The 17018-nt window shown below is 33.4% G+C and overlaps 1 protein-coding gene across 1 annotated transcript in view; it reads left to right on the top strand.

Annotated features, from left to right (window-relative positions):
• The window catches only part of Tll1 (tolloid like 1), a 188356-nt gene that overhangs the window by 101940 nt on the left and 69398 nt on the right, over positions 1-17018 (top strand). The window contains exons 5-8 of the mRNA XM_077792620.1: positions 201-318; positions 5626-5804; positions 10105-10210; positions 15689-15813. Coding sequence (XP_077648746.1) covers positions 201-318; positions 5626-5804; positions 10105-10210; positions 15689-15813 — 528 coding nt within the window. The remainder of the gene's footprint in view (positions 1-200; positions 319-5625; positions 5805-10104; positions 10211-15688; positions 15814-17018) is intronic.

The following is a 17018-nucleotide window of genomic DNA, read 5'->3' as shown; positions in this document are numbered from 1 at the left end:
GCCTTGACCTTCTGATTATAAAGTGAGTGTTGATTCTTAATAATGACTCATCTGGGGTGCTATAAGCTAGTACTCTTTGTTTAGTGATAACAGTGGCATTCTGAATTGCCGGCCTAGCTCAGGACAGAAGAGCCAGCACAAAGCACTCCTCCCTGGAGTGGACACCATTGTATTAAAGTCGTGCCATTTTTTTTTTCCAGGCAGCCAGAGAGCCATGTTCAAGCAGGCCATGAGGCACTGGGAAAAGCACACCTGCGTGACATTCATTGAAAGAGGTGATGAAGAGAGTTACATTGTATTCACCTATAGGCCTTGTGGGTAAGTAGAACCAGGGAATGACTGAAGTTCAGATGGGAAAAAAAAAATTGAACTCCATAAGTAGGATTTCTTTATTAATATTTGCATAGAACTTTGGCCATGAGAAAGTCTGAGTTTTACGTAAGAAAATATTATATATTAAATGAATATATTCTAGGACCACAGAATTTTGTGCCTGTAGGGCAAGTGGGTTCCTCCCTCCACCACACCACTTTCTAACATTGGCATTGCTGATATCCACTCACCCAAGTTCAGAACTTGAGCATACTTGTGCTTCTGGTGTGCTTCCTCTGAAATCTATTTTCACCTCGTCCCACGTTAGTGCCCTGGTTTGCTCACATCTTCAGCATCCCATGCTTGGGCTATTCTTCTGTCTTACCTCATCAATTTGCTGCCAAACTAGAATTATTTTCTAAACGTATTGGTCAGAGCAAGATTCTACATTTTCTGAGTGTCTTAGATATTCCCTCCCACAGTAGTGTTTTCCAGATTTGCTTCTTGCAAGATAACAACTACTTTCTCAAAAATAATATGTCCCATGCTTATATAATTAATTAAAATGAACTCTAATATTATGTATAACTATAATGCACTAATAAAACAAACCTCAAAAAGGCTTCTGTAAATTGTGAAAATGCTGTGCTATATTTTAATAGATATTTTTACAGCAGTGTGGCAATGAATCTCAGTATTATTTATTATTATTATTTTGGTACCAGGGATTGAATCCAGGGGCATTTAACCACTGAGCCACATCCCTAGCTATAATATGTATATATATATAAAATCTTAGAGACAGGTCTTTCTGAGTTTCTTAGGGCCTAAGTTGATAAGGCTGGTTTTGAACTTGTGATCCTCCTGTCTCAGCCTCCTGAGCCACTAAGGATTATAGGCATGTGCCACCTACCCAGATCACTAAGTTGCTGAGGCTAACTTTGAACTCATGATCCTCCTGCCTCAGCCTCCTGAGCCGTGCTACTGGGATTACAGTGTGGGCCACCATGACTGATGGTTTTATCATTCTTTTGAAATGGTGTTGCTACCTTTAAATCTCATAAAAAATCATTTCAATTATTAAGGAGTTTGGAAGTTGGTGTTGTACAAAGTGTTTAGGGCCAATGAGAATAAGATATGTGTACGTCAAACACTTAACACTCTCATTGGATTTCATATTGGGTCTTTTATGTCATCAAAGCTGTGGAACTAAATAAATAAATGCTGTGGTATTTGGTTATTCAGATTAGAGAAGAAGTTAATTTATGATATACATATTGAATTCCCATGTTGTGTTACCTCCATAGTATGTGTTGGGATGTTAACATTGAACATAAGGCATTCTCTCTGAGGAGGACATAGATAGGCAGATTGGGGGGTGTGATAGTCAAGATTCTTATTTGCAAACACCAGAGATGAGCTAACTGAAGCAGGAAGAAGAATGTCTCAGAAGGTTATTAGGTAATAATTAGAATCACATGAATGGAAAATTGGAGAGGGAGGCTGTGGGATGAATCAATCTTAGCTCCCTCCTGCACATCTGAGATCTGCTCTTTAAAGAAATATCTACTGTGTTCTACCATATGCCAGGCTGTGTTCTAGGGGCTGGAGATAACAGGAGTGTCAGACGGAGAGTCCTATGTGCCCATAGTGTTTACATTCTAGAGTGGAGATGCAGAGATGAAGGAATGAAATAAGTGAAATATAAAACATACCATTAACTAACTACAGGTTAAAGAGAAAAAAAAAAGAAAGTGGAGTGGAGGTGGCATTTGTCAAAGGACTTGAAAATCTTAGGGTAAAGAGGCAACTGGATATCTGGGAGAACTGAGTTCTTGAGGAGGAATGATAAGCAAGAGCTTGTCTGCATTTTCAAGGCAGAGTAAGGAAGTAAGCATGACTGGAGTCGATGGATGGAGTGACAGGAGGGCTGGTTGTAAGAGATGAGCTCTGTGTGGTAAGAGATTTGTGTGCCGAAATTGTTTAGGATCTTCTTGTATTTTGTAAAGACTTAAAAGAACCTGTTTTAGTCAGATTAGCAAATTTATACTACGGTAAACAAGGATCCCTCAATCTCAGAGGCCTAGACCAACAGACTTTTATTTCTTTGCCCACGATGGCTTAGCTGTGGCTGCCTTACAGCGGTGGTGTTACTCTCGCATCCAGTCTCTGTGCCCATTGTTCTCCCTCCAGCAGATGCAATAGAGACAGTATGGTCAACCATGTGTTGGCTCTTAAAAGACTCTCCCCAGAAATGACACAAACAATTTGGGCTTCTGTGACATTGTCCAGAGCAAACCACATGACCAAACCCAGCATTAGTGGGGTAGGGAAATATAATCATCTGTTAGAGAAGAGTAATGGATATTTTAAACCATTGACACAATTTACCACAGAGCTATTGCAGAATAGTATAATCTGATTTGATGTTTTAGAAACATCTTGGTGCTAAGAAAACTGCTGCAGGAAGGCTAGAACAGAGAGAATCATCAGTTAGTAAATGATTTCAACACTCCATGTGAGATTCCATGGTTGGACTAGGGTGTTAACAAGGGAGACAATGACAAGATGATTGATTCTGGATATAGGCTGAAGGTAGAGCCAACAGGATTGAATGTTGGAGGACAAAGGGAGGATTCAGGAATCCTGGCATTACTCAGCCTGAGCGTCTGGAAGGTTGGAGCTCCCTTTAACTGAGATGGGTAGGTGAGAAGGTAGATCGGGTTTCTTGGAGAGGAAAACTAGGAACACAATAAATTGAAACATTTATTATTGTACAAATGCAGACATTAAGAAAGTTGGGTGACTATTTGAGCCTGGTATTGGACAAATAGTGCTATCTCTGGACTAGCCCTGCTTTAAATCCTTGTGATAAATCAGTGAAGCGAAGAGATGAAGGTTCTTGTCCTGATGACTACTCCATTCTAATGGTGGGCACTTAAATTTTAGTGGCCTTTTATAGGAGTTTATCATAGAAAACAAGAATAAAAGAGAGGAAGGAAGGATGAAGAAAGGAGTTATTAAAAAATGTAATGATTAAACTAAAAATAATTGGAAATATAGCTGATGAAAAGGTAGAAGGCATTCCAACCTTTTAGTGTTGGAAAGTCCCAAAGGATTATCTTAAAGGAAGGTGTTTTGGTCTGCCAAACCAAGGTGAAAATAGGGAATAGTATACTTGGATTATTCCCTATGATTAGAGAGAGGTGAGAATTTCCTATGGGTGTTGAAAGCATTTCTTGAGGTACCAGATAGACCACAGGATGGTCAAGTTGTAAAAGTGGCACACAAATTAGAAGTAAAAATTTGAGAGCCATATTGAAGAAAATGCCTTCAAACCTGGATTACATTAGAAACTAAGATAATGTTTGGGTATGATTAAATCACATTTTTCTAAATTGCATGTTACCCTATCATTCCATGCCTAATATTTGTCTAAGTACATATTTAGTTAATCTGAATGTAGAATTCTTTGTCCCTAAGAGCTCTCCTTAGTCAGGGATCAAAGCACCACATTCTTCTTGTTTCACAGGACCACTGTAAAATAATAACTCATGAATAAGGCAGTGTGAAATCTATTTTTCCTTTCCATTATAAAATCCCATCTTATTATAGGAAATTGCTATGGGTAAAATTATGCTAAAAGGGTGTTTTAGGATTAAATAAATTGACCACGTAGCTTTACTGTCTCCCAGAATTTGTTTTGCAAAGTGCTGTCTTCTCTGACTATAACCAGCAGAAATGACTCAATGTGAATAATTTAGTGGTTATATAATCATCAGATATTTCAGTTTCAATACTACTGCCTTAAGGTATCAAATATTTCAGTTTTAATCTCTATAATATTTGCACAAAAATACTTATTAGGTATGTAATAAATATTTGAGTATGTAATAAGTATATATGGATTAAAATATTAAAGAAAATTCTCAAGGCAAAAAGACAATTCAGATTTTCACCTTCCCCACCAATTTTCTCTTTTCTATTACTTATTTATTAGGCTTAATTTACTGCTATACTAGATTTACACATAATGAGTACTAATGAGTTCATCCAACTCAGTTAAAATATGTAGACACTTAAAACCTAATTAGAATGAATGAACAAATAAATAAGTAAATGAATAAATAAGTTAAAAACCTACAGAAATAATTTGGGTAAGAAAGATACTGACACAGGAATTTATATTTGTGCAAAATCAAAAGTACCATCTAATGTACTTACCTTGGAAATTAAAATAGTAAAATTCTTTTTACTCCTTTGTGCAATTAATTTTTGACAATTTTTCTTTTAATTTAATAAATCAGAGAGGTGTTTGACAATGTCTAGTGCACTGCAGTTCCCAACTACTCAAGACCAATTATTTAGTGCTCTCTAATGCTGTTTAGGAGAAACATCCTATAGACAAGCTATTTCAATTCAAACCTGATTATCAAAGTTTTAGATATGATTTTATTTGCATTTATAATCATAGCTACTATTGTTATATCACCTAAAATTTGTTTTAAAGGGTGTCCAATGTATTTATTATTTATAGAGTGTGTGGATAAGAGACTTCCAGACTGTTATGCACTCATACATACATGTGTGCACACACACACACACATGTAAATGAATAAATAGAACTTCTATTTTGGATAGAAAAACATTCTATGTATATACATTTATAAATATATAAATATCAATAATTCAATGAAGATTTGCAGGAAGGTATTTCTGGGTGTTTCACATTTTTTTCCTGATAATCCAGGAGATTCTTTTAGACAGTGAGATTTAAAAAAATCACACTCAAATGTTAGTCTGAACAATAGACAGAAATCACAGAAATCTAATACTTCTTTGAACTATTAACTATTGTCAGCGTTTTGTTTTTTTTATCAGTTTTTGCAGACAATTCAGGATGCTATAAGAGAATACTATAGGCTTGGTGACTTATAATGAACAAAAATTTAAATTTCAGCTTGGAGCCTGGGCACTGCAGATAGAGTGTCAAATGAGAGACCACGTCCTGGTTCCTTAGGTTATTTATTTATTTATTTACTTACTTACTTACTTATACTGGTGATTGAACCCAGGGGTGCCCAACTGCTGAGTCACGTCTCCAATGATTTTTATTTTTTATTTTGAGACACAGCCTGGTTATTGCTGAGGCTGGCCTGCGATCCTCCTGCCTCAGCCTCCAGAATCACTGGGATCACAGGCATGTACCACTGTGCTATGGTTCAACACAACTCTTCACAAAAGTTCCACCATATTGTAATTTATCCATTTTTCTCTTCCACCAACATCTCCACTTTCTACTTTATTATATAGATGCTGCTCCTACGTAGGTCGGAGGGGAAATGGACCCCAGGCAATCTCTATTGGAAAGAACTGTGATAAGTTTGGGATCGTTGTTCATGAACTGGGCCACGTGATCGGCTTTTGGCATGAGCACACACGACCAGATCGAGACAACCACGTAACCATCATAAGAGAAAACATTCAGCCAGGTGAGAGATTTTAGGGTGTGTAAAATTATTATGTTTTGTAAACAGTGTAAAATATGTGGCAGAGTCAATATGTTATTTTATTAAAAATCACTCTTGGTGGTTTTATATTTTTAATTTCTTTTTAGAGACTGATTTCCTGCATTTTCTAGGCTTTGTTTGTTTCTTAAGGTCTGTTTTCTTTCTAAATGTCTGTACTTTTTCAAGAATAGGTGTGAGCTATTGAACAATATACTAATATTATTAAATGATTATTTTATTTGAACTGTTTTTGTGCTTAGATCTATAATTTATATTATAACACTTAGAAAGAGCCCAGGGTTTGCCATGACATGCACGGTAACCACAGGAATCTACATTTATCATGTATAATTTCTGAAGAAAATTCCAGTGAAATGAGTCATTTCCAGGATAGTCTACATAGTTTCTTTGAGATTTTTCTCTTAAACTTGACTTTGCCAAAGACAGACTATTAAGAATATTTTTAGTAGTTGAAATATAATTTATAATTAAATTTTAATTTTCTTTTAAGAGTTGGTATATAATAGTTGCATCATTGTAAAACTTTTTACTTAACTTTCACATTTGCAAAGATCAGTAAGTACATTTCCATCTCTACCACCACCACCACCCCCCCCCCCAAAAAAAAATCTGTTGTTTGGAATTTTTTTATAAGGTAGTATGCACTTTTAGCAAAAGTAAAATAAAAATGTGATCTTATTTTCTTGTTCATGGGCAATTTTAAGTTATCAATGTTGAAATTCTTATCATTTTCTATAATTCAGAGTTGCTTTCTTTATTTGCTCATTATATATTTGGTACCAGTTAATGCTGAGGCACTATTAGACGTTGAAAGGTACTGTCATGGAAAACATAAAACTTTGTATCTACACAAATGATTTCAAGTGAATAAGAAAAGAAGCAAGTTGTAACAAATGTGCATTGGCAAATCCAGAGAGATGTCACACACAAATATGAAATTTAGAAATAAAGTAAGAATATTTATTGCAGGTGGACCAGAAAAGTGGTCAAATTTGTAGGCTGAAAATACATGATCTTTTTCACTTAACTGTTGTGGTGGCATGTTGAACTATGAGTGAGAGTTAGTTGACAACTACCTCGGGAGGGTGGAAAATCTTTTCTGTGAATCTAAGAAATTTAGATTGTATCCTGTAGTTACTGGGGAATAAGTGAAGGGTTATAAACAGAGAAAGTTAAGATTTTTAACGGAGGAATTCTGTAACCTGTAATAAACATTAATTGGGGGTGGGGGGAAGATGAGCCTCAAGTGAGGGAAACCTATTAGAGGTTTGAGAGGTGGCTGTGTTCTCAATTAGGGTAGGACAGGGCAAGAGGATGAAGAGAGTCTTAAAATGTTTTAAGAGGAACATAAGGAAAGATCTGCAAAAGCTTTATCTTCAGACAACACGATGAATTGTGGTATCATCAATTGAAAAAAGAAACACTGGTGAAGAGGCTTGGTTCTGAGAAAAAGAAATAAAAAAATACTGATTCCATTTAACACATCCCTCAATTCAAAGACCCTTTGTATGATCCTCCTTTACTAGACAAAGGAAAGGCGAGTTTGGACTTTAGTATGTATCTGGAGATAAACATTTTGTAGTGGATTTGACCATCTAGGGAAAAGCTGAGGGAGAAGAAGAAAAAAGTGGAGCATAGAAAATGAAAAGCAACAAGATTTGAGCAACCTTTAGAAGAGTGTCCACCAGAAGACCAAAGGTGTCCTCTAAGAGGTAAAAGAAAAAAATCAGTGGAATGTGATGTTCCAGAAGCCAAATGAGGAAATCAATTCAAGAATGACAAAGTGATCTGTAGAGCTGGATACTAAAGAGAAGCAAAGAAAATTTATACTCCCCCCAAATAGAAGCCCCGGCCTGAACCATCCATCAAAGTTCATCTTTATGCTTTATATCATTGAGAGGAAAACTTAAGAGGAAACAACATTTCTGAAAATTAATTCAACTATCAAGGAAATGAGAAAGAAGCTTTCTATTAAACACTGCTGTTTTCTTCTATTTGCCAAATATTATGTGGAATCCCCCAAATACTCTTATAAAGTACATAACTTTCAAAAATGATTTTACCATTAAGAGGGTTTCTGATTCAACATACATATTACCTAAAACAGGGAAAAATGTATAGGTATTATTAAGAAATAGATTATGATAACTTAATACCTGACATAGTAGTAGGAAAATTTTGATCAAATACTTTTTTGACTAAACATTCAGGTCAATTGAAAATAAAAGATATTTCCAGAGATTTCTTAAGTAATTGGAACTTCTGTATCAGAACTACTGTACCAGTCTGAAAGCATTCATGTTAGAGATTAGTTATCAACAAATTATGAGTTTCCCTAACTCAGAGACTTAAGATCAGGTGTTTCTCAAGAGCTCTGGGTAATAAAAACAAATGCTGGTTTCATATTTACATGCAGAATTGGTGACTATGATTAAGAGGTAAATTGGTATGAGGATCAAATTTATATTAGAAGATCCATTCAAGAAAGAAGCTACCATTTATTTTAATTGTTAAGTGTGGGTCACCCTGTTTCTATCACTGATTCTCCCCTTCTTGCAAGAAGCAAGTCTAATTTTCTTTTGTTTGGATTGTATGTGGCTATGTTCTTTTTAACTAGCAAACCCCTCTGTTTCACATGTTTAAGTGATAAGTTATATGCAGGGAAATGCATTTCTGAATTTGGTTATGTTTCACTTTCAGAAAATTTATGAAATTTTGCTTTAGCTAGAGAATCTATTCTCATATTGTGTTCTAAATTGAAATTGTGTTGATGGGTCACAAAATCTGGTTTATAGCTTTTTGAAAATTCCCTCTAGAATGGGATATGCTATAATATGCTGAAAATTCCTTAGGAAGACAAGAATTTGAATGAAAATTCAGGATAATTTTTAAGAATGTTTTCTAACACACATAGATATATCAGATATCTGTGGAATATATATTTCACTATATAGGCTAGATAATTAATTTAAAATTTTTTATGGTGTGAATTCATTCGAAGATATATTTCACTATATAGGCTAGATAATTAATTTAAATTTTTTTATGGTGTGAATTCATTCAAAGATGCACTAAAACACTTTAGCCTAGAACAGGGTTCTATGGATCCAAGTTGTTTCCTTCATCCCTAATGCTCAAATGAGTATTGGTTTCATCATCATGTAAGAGAGATGTTATATTGTGAAATCACTAGATTTCTTTACTGCCTTTTGGAAAACTTTTTATTTAATATTTTTATGTTTAATAGAAATATGATAGGGGACTAAAAACTAGTTATAATAATGGTATGATCATTTCATTCCCAGCCCTATATAAATTTGGAATTCCAGTACTTCACCTTTAAATAAAATGTTTCAAAGCTTTGCAAATTACATAAATAACATGACTTGCATCATCTTCAACTGATTTAACAGTGAAAAGGGAATCATTGAAATGTAAACTCTCTTGAAAGAAATTCTTTGGTTTGGGAACTATTGATGTAGACCCACGTATTTAACTCTTTTTTTTTTTTTCAAATTTCAGGAAAAAATGTTGCCTAAAAAGGTACAGACAGGCAGTCAAAAATCTCTTAAAATTGAAGATGTCCTGAAGTTAAGATAGCAGATGTGCAAAGGAAAAAAAAAAAAAAGTTCTGAAGCATATTATTCTTGATTCAAAAGCTGTCAAAGTAGAAACTTCTTTTTCTCAAGGGGAACCTTGTTTTATTTTTGAATGAAAGTAGATTTGCTATTGTTTTATCACCAATGATGAAGTCATGTAGCTATAACCTCAGAGTTGTGTTTATACTAATATTGTTTTTGTATCTTCCCACAGCGTTTCTTAGAAAGGATCTAAAGCAAATAGTCAGATAATTTTTGTGGGTCCTGGCAAACGTAGTCATGAGAAAAAGATGGGAAACGCATTAAATAAAAGCGTAACTTTACAATCACTTCTGCTGTACCCAGAGAAGCAGTATGATTTTAAAGAAACAAATAGTATGCGGTGTTAACAAGTATACACAGAAAACAAACCCAAAATATGCTTCTGGTAATTTCCTTTCTGCAGAACTGAACTCATTGTTCAAATTCAGTTCTTTTGCAACTTGCTCTTTTAATATGATATCGGAGTGCAAATGATTTTTGCACACACCTGGGAGTTGGTATGTAAATACAATCAGCAAAAAGATCAGTCATTTAGTCAAAAGCAGATGCAGGTCTAGGAAGCGCTCTTATGTTCTTTTAGTCAAAAGGCTTCTGTGCTTTTGTTTATCCCTGATTCATAGGTCAAGAGTACAACTTTCTGAAGATGGAGCCTGGAGAAGTAAACTCCCTTGGTGAAAGATACGATTTTGACAGTATCATGCACTATGCCAGGAACACCTTCTCAAGGTTGGAGTCTCAGGTTATACCTTTTGACTTTTAATCCCTTTCTCCATGTGGCCTCTCACAAAGCTATGTTTGACATTAGAACCAGACCATCTTCCAATATCGCTGCCTCCTGTCAGAAATAAAGTAGAAAAATAATGGTTAACATTCATAGCTAATAGTAGGCATTCATTTAAAAGACATTTTACATTACCTATCCAATGTATAAATTTAAAGTGATCATTTTAAAATGATTTAAACAATTTTATATTCATAAATTATAAAAGAAAGTGCAATTAAAACCATTACCAAACTAATCAGCACATTAAATTGGCAAAGCATTGCTTAATGAAATTCAGGCATTCCTAAAGCAACAGGTTACTTTATTGTTGAGTTTGAATTATATTCTCTAAAAAGAGTGTTTTGTGATGTAGATTTTCATTTTTAGTACTCAAGTATCATTTATGGTCAAAAATTGATATTACTAGATGTATTCTCAAAGAAGGTGGTTAAGAAGATATTTTACTTCCACGTAGTTGACAATTACAGTTCATCAATTGCTAACCTTAAATTTATTCCATTAGTAAGTGAATGCTGTTTTTAAAGAGACAATACATTTGGGTTTTGATCTACTTTACTGTAAAGATGATGCCATCAAGCAAATAGTTCCCAGGTAAGGATCTGGAAGAATTTAAGCACTGACCTCCTTCAACCCTTCTTCCCATTGACATCAATTTTACACTAACCTTCCTGCCCATTTCCATTCATTCTTCTTGCCCACTTATGTCCATGTCACATTTCATTAGCATCTATTTTTAAAAACCAGATTAGGAAAAAGAGAAAAATATTCAAATGTATTCCTATGCTCTAAAAACAAATTTCTTGGTAAAAAGTAAAATACATGTTAATGACCCCTTAATACATGAAAACATTTTAAAATTATCTTTATCTGGGCAAGGTGGCACATTCCTATAATCCTAGCAACTTGAGAGACTGATGCAGGAGGATCATGAGTTCAAAGCCAGCTCAGGAACTTAATGATGCCCTGAATGCTGAATGCTCTAAATAAAATAGATGTGACTCAGTAGTTAAGTGCCCCTGGGTTCAATCCTCAGTACCAAAAAATGAAAAAATAAATCTTTTTAAAAAGTCTGAATGTCAAAAATTTGAGAGTTGACTATATTTAACATTCATAGATTTAAAAGTCATTACCTTCTGAAGATATATTTATTTTTGTGCAAATGTGATAACTATCCAGATACTAACTGTTCATTCCTGGATTTGAATTTAAGTTTTTGTAGATATGTATCCAGAAATTTGGCCTGAAATTAACCCTAAAATTTTATTTTTGGGTCAATGCTTGAAATTCGATTTTACATGTAAATATGTAAGAAGTTGATCGTTGCATCCCAGTTTATCCAAGACACCGTTCTCACGCTGTTGAATTAGATTATTTAGAATTAACCTGGGATTTAATGCTTTAGAGAAGAGGAAGTGAAAGAAATTTATCTCCTCTGTCCCTCATAGGATGAATCTTTACTAAGGATTACCATATGTAGCATATTAGCATATTCTCTTAGTCTATACTACTTTGATATTACATTGCATTTTTCCCCCCAAAACTACTCTGTTCTTGCTGCCTGCTTTCAATCACCACCAACCTATCTTTGTATGGTATGACAACTAGCTTTGACCTATGATTCTGTTTCAAAACTTCATTCTTGTGGATATTCAGATTTGTGACACCATTTGTTTAAAAAAAAAAACTGTCTTTGCCCAAATGAGTATGGTTATGGCACTCATGTTAAAGATAATTTGACTTTATATATGAAGTTTATTTCTGGCCCTTGTTATTTCATTGGTCCGTAGCTCTGCAATTATGCCAGTACCACATATTTTGGTTGCTATAGCTTTATAATATGTTTTGAAATCATTCCTCAAAAGTCAAAGTATGAGTTCTTCAAGTTTATTTCTTTTCTTAAAATTATTTCAGCTTTTCATTTTCTATTGAGGTTATACATAATTTATAAAGTGTTTTTTTTTTAATTCTGCAAAAAAATCTCTTTGGGATTTTGATAGGGATTGTAGACTGGGTAATATGATATGTGAACAAAGAATATTTCTATTTTATGTGTCTTCCTTAATTTCTTTTTTAAAATATTTATTTTTTAAATTTTTAGGTAGACATAATATCTTTATTTTATTTTTATGTGGTGCTGAGAATCGAACCTTACGAATGCTAGGCAAGAGCCCTACCACTTGAGCCACATCCCTAGCCCCTCTTCTTTAATTTCTTACCACATTGTTTTTTTTAGCTTTCATTTCTTTGGTTAGTTTTATTTCTCAGCCATTTTTTAATGCTATTATAAGCAGAACTTTTCTACTTAGTTTCTTTTGCTATTGTTCGGTGTTACTCCACAGAAATGACTTTCTTATATTGATTTTGTATCTTTGTTTCATTATTAGTTCTAACAGTTTTTGTCGAGTATTTATGGTTTTACACGTAAGAACATGGCATCTGTAAACAGAGATAATTTTTACCTTTCCAATTTGGCTTGCATTCTATTTATTTTCTTCTTTTCTCCCTCCCTTTCTCTTTCTTTCCTTCCTTACTTTCTTCCTTTCATCCTCCTCCTTACCTCTCTCTGTCTCTCACTTTCGTTTTCTTCTTTCTCTGGCTAAGACTTCTAGTACTGTGTTGAACAGAAGAGGTGACAGACAATAGGTATCCTTGCCTTGTTCCTGATCTTAGTGGAAGAGCTTGTTTTCCACCATTGAATATGATATTAACTCTAGGCTTTTCTCATGTGGCTTGTGTTATGTTGAGATAAATTCCTTCTATTTTTAGTTTATTGAGTATCATGAAAAGAATCTCATCATGATAAATACTTTGTCATGTAGAATCTTCACAAATGCTTTTTTTGTTTTTATATCAACTGAGATGATCACAGAATTTTTGTTCTTCATTCTGCAGATGTAAACATATAAAGTTTTATAATTTCTTCTGTTCATAACGCTTGTAGATTCTGAAAAGAATCAATAAAAGTTTCAATTGTTTTCATGAGTGTAGATCAATAGCAGATCTGGGAGAAACAGGTCTGGACCCATGAGGTTTTAATGTTCATGGATATTTTGTAATGTAGATGTTTGCACACTGGAAAATTCTAATTTTTCACTAAAAAGAGAGTTATAATATTTTGCAAAATTTCATTTAAAAACATGGCTATTTTTCTCTTTAATTGTAGCTAAAGTGAATGAATAATGGAGCTTAGTTAGTATACTCCCAACTGGATGTGACTCAGGCCTGTTCATAGGATTTCACTGAGAAGATCCATTAAAAGTCTGTCTTGCTCAATGGCCAGGATGTAGGGAAGAGAATTTTTAACTTCTTGATGATGACAAAGAAAGAATACAAGAATAAATCACTTAACCTCTTTTTGAATAATTACTTCTTTAGGCAGAATGAGATTTTAATATCCATGGATATTTTGTAATGTAGATGTTGTAACACTGGAAAACTCTCATTTTTCAATAAAATATTTCATACAAATATTACAAATATATGAAATATTTTCACCTCCAAAATATCATTGACCATTTAAAATGGAATCTTTTATTGAAAGCTGGAAAATATTAAAAGTTTTCAAATATTATAAATTTATTTTTGAAATAGAAAATAGTGACATCAGTATGGAAGGACTTCATATATTGTAGCACTTTATTAATTTAGAAATAGCTTTCCTTAACACTACCTGGTAATTTAGCCTTTAATTTCCTTTGCAGTGTCCTCTCCAGGGGAGAATCTTACAACTATATGCAAACTCTCACTTTTAATGATCAGTTCCCACAAATCATTAATCTTCACCCACATCTCAGGGGGTATCCACATAGGATTTTGTAGATGCTTGGATCTGCTTTTAAAGAGTTCCACTGTCCTTATTTGAGTTATTCAAGTTAAATCTAATGTTCATCACTCTTTCTTTTATTAAAAACTAGAGAAGTTAGTCTTAAATAACTCAGAGATCATGTTACTCTTCTGTTTACCAACTTTCTACAACTTTCCAAGATTAACAGTTGTCCTCCAGGTAAGAGTTAAATTCTCTGGCAGGTGCTCAAACTTTCAAGATCCTCTCATCTCCCAGCTATTGTGTTTCTTGTTCTTTCTCTTGGGGAACACACTACTCTCAGTTACACATATAGCTCTGACCTTCACTTCTTGTATGTTTGGTTGAAATGTCAAATCCCAAATTAATTTTTTTTCAATCATCCTCTTAAAAAGCCAGCTATCATAACTGCACAATCAATATCCAAAATTTTACCTTTATATTTTCTCCCTAGCACTATCACTACCTCAATTATGAATATCTTGTTTAATGCCTTTCTCCCAACATTAGTCTGTTAGAATCATGAAGGTGTGACTTTCTGTCTGTTTTATTTGATGTATAAATCCAGACCTAAAACAGTGCTTAGTAAATATCTCCTAATGGGAGAATTAAATAGACCTGAAAATGTTGTTCTGTTAAAGGAACGTCCTATTGGTTATCTTAATTTGAAAGATATTTTATGATTCTATTTCTTAAATTTATGTACAGTTTTTCCACTTTTTTTTAAATCCATATACACAGACTCCATACTTCTCAACTCTTTGGAATAGTCTCTCAGTCTATTTTGACTTTTAAGCTTACTACTTCTTTTTGAGTTATGAATGTTTGATATATATTGCAAAATTAGAATGCAACTTTAGTGCAGTGTAACCAGAATATTAAATGATGCATATTAAGAAAAATAGCAATTCTCCTACCACAACCTTGAGTCCAAAATAACTCATTATCTGTAGTTTAGCCTTATTAGGACATTGATCAAGCTATTTTTGCTTATTTATTTCATAGTGAAAAAATTTATATTATATATATGTGTGTGTATATGTATATTTACGTATGCAAAATTACAATATTTTTGTTTTGCATGGTCTTATCTAAATCTCAGCACTCTGTTTTTCCTTGTTCTTGTAACATATGCTATAATAATACTGAACTTCTCAGTTCTTTAGGTTAAATTAGTAGTTTAACTAAAAAGAAATTAACTTTTCATTTAACTCTTACAATTTCAGTAGCTTCAATTATTATTTTTTTTTTTTGGAGGTTGCTGTTTTTCTTATTTAATGAGGAAGAATTGTTTTTCAACCTGGTAATCTGTGTGGGAGACCCAAATAAAAGTCTAGTTGGAGACTAAAAAGTATTTCATATTATTACAAACATATGATGTACATTTCTAAGGAAAAAGTGGATGTTATCATTGAACGTGAGGCACACACATTTAACATGAACCTTTTTGTCCTACCTTGATGAAAGTACTTTGAAAGCCTCATACTGCATAAAACTCAAACTGGCATATCTCCCCTATGATTAAAATTGAGTATGGGGGAAAAAAACAGCCTGATGTTTGTTAGGAGTTTTAATTTGGTGACGTAGGTGTGGTTTGCTTCTGTTTTTTTTTTTCCAGGGGGATGTTCCTGGATACCATTCTCCCCAACCGTGATGATAATGGCATACGTCCGGCAATTGGTCAGCGAACCCGATTAAGCAAAGGAGATATTGCACAGGCAAGAAAGCTGTATAGATGTCCAGGTATTGCACAAAACAAACACAGAGGCATGCCTGGGCTTCACTATGCTCTTCCAGATGCATAAGCCAGATTTTAACTCTTGTCCTTCTCTGTGCTGGCAAAGGGTGTATATAGTTCAAGTGATCCAAAATGAGATAGAACAGAACTCTGGAGTACTCACAGCTATAAATAGAAACAGGTTGCTAGAAATCAAATGGTATATTTTTATTTCTTTTAGCTTTATGAGTAAGAGTCAAATAGAATGATCATCTGATCACTGTTAAGTAGTATCATGATTTTGTAGCTAAGTGCTATTTCTTGCTCACAGAAAAAGATTATCTTTTCAGAATGAGATCCTATAGGATCTTTTCTTGCCAGAAGCATTATTGATGGTATGTAAACTAAAGTTTTATAAGTAGGAATTTATAAGTTTTTTACAAAAAATAATTTCTAAGCATGTTGCTAGTGAATTACTGAGTAAGTGTATAAAATGATGGCTAGAAGTTCATAATTTCAGTATGGGCAATGGCATTATTGTATTGATATTTCTGCTAAAAGGAGTTTCCTCTCCATTAAATCACATTTGCTAAGGAAAATTGTGAGAAACTATTTTTTCCCAATTTTATTTTATTAGTTTAAAAAATTTAGGTCCATTAAATTTTCAGAGTGAAGTTGAGGTCTTTGGAATTTAAGTGAGTACATAAAAACTTTTGTATCTTAATGATGCAATATTGAAAACTTCAAAATTTTTCTTTTGCACATAAACATTTCTGTATCATATCTACAGACATTTCTACTTAATGTTAATTAGTTAATTTACTTCATGTTATTTAGGTTAAATTCATATTTGAATAATGCCTTTAAAAATATTTATGTAGATATGTAAAATACACACATCTGTGTGGTGCTGTTTTACTATTTTTTTTACTACAGTTTATGATAGGAAAGATAAATTTATAAGACAGTTACTACTTGGAAAAAGGATACGGTGATCCTTTACTAATTTCTAGCAACATTGGACATATGCTTTTGTACTTTTAAAAAGAGAAAGATGATGTGATTAGTCATAACTTCATAAATGAATTCCCTGAAAATCTCATTTGGTTGTCTCTTTAAATATGCGTGTGTGTGTGCATATATATAAAAAGCTTTCTGAGATGCATTTGCACATTGACTTGGAAAGTCAATGAGAATACAAAAATAATTGAACTTATGGCACCATAATTTA

Source organism: Urocitellus parryii, chromosome 14, assembly GCF_045843805.1.
Source record: "Urocitellus parryii isolate mUroPar1 chromosome 14, mUroPar1.hap1, whole genome shotgun sequence".
Taxonomy (NCBI): domain Eukaryota; kingdom Metazoa; phylum Chordata; class Mammalia; order Rodentia; family Sciuridae; genus Urocitellus; species Urocitellus parryii.
Note: the sequence above shows the minus strand (reverse complement) of the source record. Positions and strands in the feature narration are given on the sequence as shown.